This window comes from Carlito syrichta, unplaced genomic scaffold (genome assembly GCF_000164805.1).
Source record: "Carlito syrichta isolate Samal-C Ts95f unplaced genomic scaffold, Tarsius_syrichta-2.0.1 Scaffold308133, whole genome shotgun sequence".
In the NCBI taxonomy this organism is placed as follows: Eukaryota; Metazoa; Chordata; class Mammalia; order Primates; family Tarsiidae; genus Carlito; species Carlito syrichta.
In genome coordinates this window covers 103,482-111,504 of record NW_007252229.1, presented here as the reverse complement: position 1 = coordinate 111,504, position 8,023 = coordinate 103,482, and the positions used below count along the sequence as shown (strand labels likewise).

The 8,023-nt window shown below is 37.8% G+C and overlaps 1 protein-coding gene across 1 annotated transcript in view; it reads left to right on the top strand.

The window, feature by feature from the left end:
• GABRA4 (gamma-aminobutyric acid type A receptor alpha4 subunit) overlaps positions 1–7,746 on the top strand; it is a 161,884-nt gene extending 154,138 nt beyond the window's left edge. Inside the window, exon 9 of the mRNA XM_021716053.1 lies at positions 7,689–7,746. Coding sequence (XP_021571728.1) covers positions 7,689–7,697 — 9 coding nt within the window. The 3' untranslated portion in view covers positions 7,698–7,746. The remainder of the gene's footprint in view (positions 1–7,688) is intronic.
• The last annotated feature ends 277 nt before the right edge of the window (positions 7,747–8,023 follow it).

Sequence of the window (8,023 nt, the reverse complement as noted above, 5' to 3'; positions counted from 1 at the left end):
TGATCCTTCCGCCTCAGCCTTCCAAGTAACTGGAATTACAGGCACGCACTACCACGCCCGGCTAGTTTTTTGATTTATTGTAGAGATGAGGTCTCGCCTGCCCAGGCGGGTCTCGAACCCGCAGGCTCAGGCAATCCACTCACCTCAGCCTCCCAAAGGCGTGGGATTACAGGCTGAGCCACCGAGCCTGGCTACATCCATGAATTCTAACTGATACCAATACATAGTTCTCTGAATAAACTGAAAAGGCAGCTCTTATAGTAGAATGTCAGTTAGTAAATGTGAAAGAAAATAGGGAACTGGAGAATCATCATTAGGCAAACACCACAGCAATACATGTTGCAGGCAAAATTCATGAATACTAAAATTAGATGGTGAGACAGTGAGAAGAAACAGGATTTGCATAGTCTCAAAGTATGTTCCCAAGATACCTATCAACTGTAAAAGGAAACCTGTGGGCAAATACCAATTTCAATCAAATGAGCAACATCACCAGGAAGAAGACATGTTGATAGTTACCGTGAACCCCTTGGTGTGATGCATTAAGAAAGTCACCACACCATTTTTCTGGAATTCTTATTAAACAAACAAGTTCAGGAACATTTTACAGAATAATCAGTGTTCTTTAGAGAAGTCTAGATCATGGAAGAAGAGGGAAGATTGAGAAACTATCACAGACTGGAGGAGATTAAGGAGAAATAACAACTAAATGCAGTGTGGGTTCTTGAGTAGGATCTTCTGAACAGAAAGAGGCCTTTAGTGGAAAAACCTGGTGAATATCAAATAAGTTCTCGAATTTAGTTAATACATCACTGCTAATTTTTTAGACTTTTGTACTTTAGTTATGTGAGATGTTAACATTAGGAGAAATGAGTGAGGATATAAAAGAACTCTTACTGATTTTGCAGCTTTTCTCTATTTCTAAACTATTTCAAAATAATTCAAAAACATTAAAATTCATTGTCTATTTTCCCTTTTTCATGTCTGATTTGAAATTAGTTATTATCTGGGGTAGGAGAAACTAAGCATAAATGTCTAAAAATACTTTAAAATTAGTTTGGTTTATCTTAGATCTGTGAGGGGGGACCCCCCCAAAAATGGAATTTTTTTTTTGGAGGATAGGTCCCTTGTATTACAGGCTTCCCCCACTAGGTAAGTGTTCTAGGGACCCACTGGCATCAGTGTACCAGTTAGTGTTGTTGTGAGAGGCTGCATTCGGCTTCAGTAAATTTTTTTTTTTGGAGATGCTTTCAGCATGTTTGCTCATTTCATGATAGATGATTTATAAGCACATTTACCGACACTGCACTGAGTGTTCAGCAGTTTTTGACCATGCCTCATCCTCCCTATTCACTTGATCCAACCCTCAGCAACTTTTTCTGGTTTCCCTGAATGAAAAAAGTCCTCAAAGGGAAACATTTTGCCAATGTGGAAGAGTTGAAACGAAAAACAGCAAGAGGCACTAAAAGCCATCAAAATTGGTGAGTTCAAAAACTTTTGAATAGTGGAAAAAGCATCTCAATGGGTATATTGCATCAAATGAAAAGTACTTTGAAGGTGACTAAAGTTAAACATGTAAGTATAAATATACAACTTTTTATAAATAAATTCCAGGTTTGGGGAATCCGCCTTGTAGAGTTGCTCTGGCTTTCCTAGTTCCTCTCAACTAGTACTTGCTCAAGTTAGCTCAAGACAAAGGTGTTATAATACAGATGAATTCCAATCTTACTGCAAACCCTGTCCTCTTGGTCATCTACATTTGTGGATAAAATATCTCTAATGGCAGCTCTACTTCTCTACCTTCTTGGACCAAAGCATCTCTAATGGCAGCTGTACTTCTCTCTGTGTTCCCTAATAACCTGTATTACCTCTTTCTTTATGCCTCTGTCACTCTCAGTCTGCCACTGCTCCGTTTTCTTGACATTTCTTAGTTCACATCCAAAGAGAAAGAAAATCTCCTTGTGAGAGGGGACCCCAGGAGGTTTCCCCATTTTTTTTTTTTAATGAACCCGCCCTCATTGAATGTCAGAAGTCATCTTAATGGATTCCTTGCCCTTGGATTAGATACTTATCCCTGGTTCAATCAATTCTGGTCCTTTTGGAACATGGACACTTAGTACAGAGCTCATTAGGGCAGTGGGTTAAGTAGCTGGGCATAGTATTGACAGACAAGGTGATTAACCCATGTCTAGTAGTTTGCTTTCACTAACATACTGCAGTAAATAACTATACTTGTTTACAATGTTAGTAATTTTTTTTTTGCAGTGCTTCATAGGCTAAAATTGTGTTCACTTAACTAAGTTTATGTTTATCAGTTAAGCATTTAATGTTTCCAAATCTGCTGAAATAAAAGTCATTCTTTATTATAACACTGGTTTAAAAGTCTTACCTTCTTGGGAAATAGAAACTACATATTAATATTGAGGTATTTTGAGATGTGGTTTTCCCCCCTTGGGAAATATCTGTTTTATGTTGAATACATTATGCATTTTGGAAGTAAGAAATATTTATTTAGCAGCCTGCTTTCTCTTTCTAGTCTTGAAAATAATCACCAGCCTGTCCTAATAATTAATTATTGATACATCAGTAACACAAAGAGTGACAGTCAATAGAATCACAGTGTAAATTCTAGAAGGAGGCTTATATTTTATTCAATTCAACCCCTTAATTTTGAAGTTAATTTATTCACTTTCCCTAAGTCCATGTGCTCCTATTTTTGTTTTAATCTAATGATTCTTGCAATAAATTCTTCTTAGAATATACCACCCAGGAATTTGTTGTTGTTGTTGATAAAAATAAATGCTTTCTTCTGTTTGAAATACAGTTATACAATCTGTGTTTCTCTTTTTGTAACAGCTGTGAGAAAGGACAGGGATAGATTTAATTTTGAAATGTGGTAGTTGTATGGGCATTTATGTTTTTAAATTTTAGATTCGGGTTGCAAGTACATGTTTGTTACATGGACATATTGTGTACTGGTGGGGATTGGGCTTTAGGTGGCCCATTCCTATGAGGGCATAATTTTAAAAATAGTCATTGTCTCCAATTTATTAAGTAAATTGTTGAGTGAAACTATGGACTAGACACTATGTAGGGCCTTGTTTAGCTATAATTTGTATATGTTTGTTGAGCAATGTATTTGTTTGTCTGTGTATTTCAATTTTCACACAAGCCTCAAACCATTTGGGAAAGTTGCTAATCAGTCAATTAATGTTATTGAGTGCAGATTATGTGTTAAAAGCTACATAAGTGAAAGCTAATCAGAATCTCTTCTATGTAGGCTCTTACATTCAAATGGGGAAAGGCATAGAGAAGAAAATAGGAAAGCTGTTAGAAAAAAAATAAGTTGAAAACTTCTCCATGCTATGAGGCAGTCTTATAGTTCTTTCTGCTTCACAGTGTCAAGGATATTACTGAGACAGATGAACACTGCTAACTAGAACAAAGTTAAACACAGGAGCAAACGATTTCATCTTCCCTAAGGGAAAGCTGGTGGTGGAAGGGGCAGAGCTGTAGCTAGCAGAGCACAATAGCTGTGCATGTGTGTCTGTGTATGTGTGTGTGTGTAGCCGGCTGTCTGTATCCATGGGTTCCACATCCATAGATTCAAACAACCACAGACTGAAAACATTTGGAAAAAATACTGCAACGGTACTAAATATGACACACATTAGTTTTTTGACATTATTCTTTTAACAATATGGTATAAAAATATTTATATTGCATTTCTATTGTATGAGTTATTATAAGTAATCTAGAGATGATTTAAAGCATACAGGAGGGTGTGGATAGGTTATATGCAAATACCACACCATTTTATATAAGGGACTTGAGAACCTGTGGATTTTCGTATCCAAGGGAGGCTTTGGAACCAGTCCTCCACAGATACCAAGGGACTGTGCAAATATTAAAAATGTATGTGTCTAGGTTTATATACATATATACATTATATACTATCTGCACACACTTACACGAAGGACACATTTAGAAATGTCTCAGAGAACAGGAACTTTAAATACTTCTCTTTTTTTCCACCTTGCCCCTCTGTGTAACCAAGTAAGTGCTCAATAAATCTTCATTGAGTGAATGAAGAATAAATCACTTTCAAAGCATTACAGGAAAATGGGATGCTTCTCGTAGATAAATCTCGATTAAAGCTGAATACTGATCACATCAGGGCATGCACAGCTTTTGTTTATGTGACTGTGCTATATAAGCAGTGTAAGTGTGTACACATATCATAGGTGAACAGAGAACAGCAGGCTGGCTTCTTTCATTGAGCTCTGCCTGGTTAACTCAGTGCCTTTTCCATGATATGTTAGATTTGGTTGTATTGATTTGTTTTAAAAAATAAATTAAATGCCAATCTAAGTGTGTCTTATAACAATGAAAGTTTTAAAAATAGGTTATATTAGCTACTTAGTAATTAAAACGAGCCAACGTTGATTAGTATTAGTTAGCCAGTTTTGAAATACCAACCTTCAAACCTTATAAACAGTGAAGCAGCACACTCTGGCACTAATTGGGTCTTCTGAGGAGACTAAAAGGGCTGAATGTCATTTGCTTAACAGTAGATAGCTGGCTAAATTACAAGAACCCCCATTTCTCCCCAAAAAAATTGACAGGAAAGTTCATGAGTGCTAAAAATCAGCTTAAATTCTTTGTAGGGGCTACTGCTGTTAGTAAATGTGCATCTAGAACAGAAAGCACAGAAACACTTTCTGGGTTCTGCCAATTCCCATACAGCATCCCATTCAATTCCCTTCTCCTAAGAAGGGGCAAAATAGAGGACCCGAGACCTGAGGCTGGAGTATAAGTGGCTGCCCCTGGCTTCTCCTGTCCCTTTCAGTGCTGAGTACTTATCAGCTTCTAGCATATCAGTACACTCAACTTTCCCTTACCTTGTTGGCTCTGTTCCTCTCTAAGAAAGCTGGCCAAAAGCCTCTTAAAGAAATGCCTTTCTCTCAGTTTTCCTCCTGCCTCACTGGACCCTCTTCTGGTCTTTTTCTTGTCTGTTCTATATCTCCCTGGCCTCTAAATGTTGGAGTAATCCAGAATTTATATTACCTTTTTATTGATGCATAACACATTGCCATAAACTTAGTGATTTTAAACAGCACCGATTAGTTATTATAGTTTCTGTGGGTCAGAAGACTGAGTACTGCTTAACTGAGTCCTCTGCAAGTCTGCTGTCTAGGTGTCAGCTGGGACTGGGTGTTATCTGAATGCTTCACTTGAGAAGGATTTGTTTCCAGACTTTCTCAGGTTGTTGGCAGAATTTATTTTCTTGAGGCTGTAGGAGGGAAGACCTTATATTTTCGTGGAGGCCCTCGGTTTCTTGCCAGGTGGGTTCCCCTTCAGGCTTGCTTCAGAGAAGTCAACTAGTGAGGGGAAAAACCCCAGAACACCCAGAGCTGTTGTCTTAAACAATGAAATTTGTAACCACATAGTGTAGTTCACCCTATTCTGTCACATATTCTACTGATTAGAGACAAGCTACAGGTCCGACCCACACTCTGGGAGATGGGAGTCATACTGGGGCGTGAACACCAGGAGGTGGGATAATGAGACCCCTAAGTGTCTGTCCACTTCAGAGCTAGTTCTCTGTTCTGCCTCTTCTGTATCTCATGCCTGTGTTTATCTCACAGCTTTAAATACTGTCAGTGAGGTATTTTCTTATACAAATAAAAATTTTTATGAAAAATTTGTATGAAGAGACATTTGTATGAAATTTTACACTTCTACTGTGTAGAAGTTTGTCTTAAACTTCACATGGATATAGGCAACTGCTTACTTTTTGTTCTTGGATTTGTCCAATGGCCATCTCAAATTTCACACGTCTAAAGCCAAAATCATTATTTTTCCCCAATAACCTGCTTTTCCCACACTCTTCCAGTCTCACTAAACACCAGCTCTGTTTTTCAGTTGCTCAGATCCCAGACCTTTGTGTCATCCTTGACTCTTCCCATTCTCTCACACCAACATCTAGTTTGGAAAACTCTTCCTATTTTATTCTCAGTAAAAGCTATACAAGCTGCTCTTCCTGCTCCCTCTCTACCCTCTTTTACATGGTCCCCTTTCTTTCCATTCTAGAGCTCTGGCTTACTTGCTGCTCTGTGAGCTGGCCAGACACCCTTGCACCGTAAGGCCTTTCAACTTGCTGCTCCCTTTTGCTGGATGCCCACGTGCCTCCCTTGTGGCCCTTCTCTTGAGACGTTGATATTCACTGTTTTTGCAGTTGCAGTCTGCTGTTCCTCTTCTTGTGTTCCAGATTTCCTGTACTACTCTTCTTCCCCTTCCCTTTGTTTCTTAATATATCTCATCTTACAACATTCTATAATGTACTTATTCATTTATCATTTTGTAGTCCCTATTAGAGTGTGAGTTTCATGAAGATAGGGACTTCTGCTTTGTTTACTGCTCCATCTCAAGCCCTTAAGAATGTGTCCGGCACATAAATAGGTGCCACTAAGTATTTGGTGCCACTAAATATTTGTTAATCTTGCTCTCATCTTGGTATCTGCAGCACATTCAGTTCATCCTGGAATCTTACGTGCTTATGGAACTATCTTACCCTCAAATTTTCTGAAACTTGCCATTTGTTTGTTGACTTCAGCTAGCACTAGGGCCTGATCTAAAATATAGGTCACTTGGCGGCCTTCTGGCAGCCATTCCAGTCCTAGCGGGGGATAAACTCTGTCTCCATTTTCTGCAACTGGCTCAGGTCCTACTTCTAACAAGGTGGACCACCTAGATCCTCAGCACCACTGTGCTCTCACTTTGATATTGATGAAACCTTATGCAATTTTATGAGGTCAGATTGTTTCACATTAGATGTATGTTCCTTGGTGAACCTCTCAGTTCTATTTTTATTCTGAAGATTTTACTCCGAAGATTAAGAAGGATATAAAACAGGTAATGGTAGTCACCTGAGTCCTCTTCCAATATCCTGTCATGTGGACTTTTTTCCTTTGGATTGTCCTCCTTCCATCCTGTTTTTTTTTTTCCTTTTCTTTCTTTCTTTCTATGCCCTCACGTCCTTGAAAAACATTAAAATCTGCTTTCTGAGTAGGATTTCCTGTTATTCATATACACTTTAGCATAAAATTAGTAAATAATTGTCACTTTCTCTAGATGTAATTTTACCTTAAACTCTTTCTTTTGTTATAGTATGAAAAAAGTGTTCCTTTAAAGAGCATCTGCAGTTAATATGCTGACTAATTAACACCTCTCTATTAGAGGTGGAGAGATCTTTTGCTGTTTCCTTGAACTCAGAGAGGTAACTGACTACTCTCTGTACATATCAGATGAACCTTGGCCAGAACTTTCCCTTTTAAGCTTGGGCACAGGTGGATGGTGACTCGTGGAAGTTGCTAATAGGAAAAAAAGGGTGGTCTCAACTAGATGGGTGGAGAAAAGCTTACACACTTTTTCATCTATTACTGTTAGAAGAAAAGTAGCTATGCCCTAGTCACACACTTTGTGATGCTTTCATTTCAACTTTAAGTTGTCCCTTAAATATTTGCTTTAATCAGATGTCATTTGTATGAAAATATTTACTGTTAATAGATTAGTATATGGTGACTGTTTCTTGGTTATATGACCTAGGCTTATCTTTTGTCTTTGTTTTTTCTTTCTTTTTATTTATTTTTTTAAGACTGACACTAATTTTCTAATTTTATTTTTAGGAAACCTGATCTTAAACTTTCTGAGGAGAGCAACTGGGCTACAGATTTCCTACCAGGTAATGAGAAAATATGGGAAAAGCTACAGGTGAGGTAAACAATGTTGCTAAAAATAAAATTAACGATTTTTAAAAATTGTGTGTTCTCTTAAACACACTGTTTACTACTAAGAATCAGCTCAACTACAGAAAGACTGAGAGACAGATGCCAGTTTTAGTAGACAAATGTTTCAAAAATAAAATATTTCCTATCCGCCGAAAATGTTTTACTTGATAGACTAACTTGATAGTCTTTACTACACAAACAGTTGGATGCAAAAGAAAATGTGTGCATTGCCA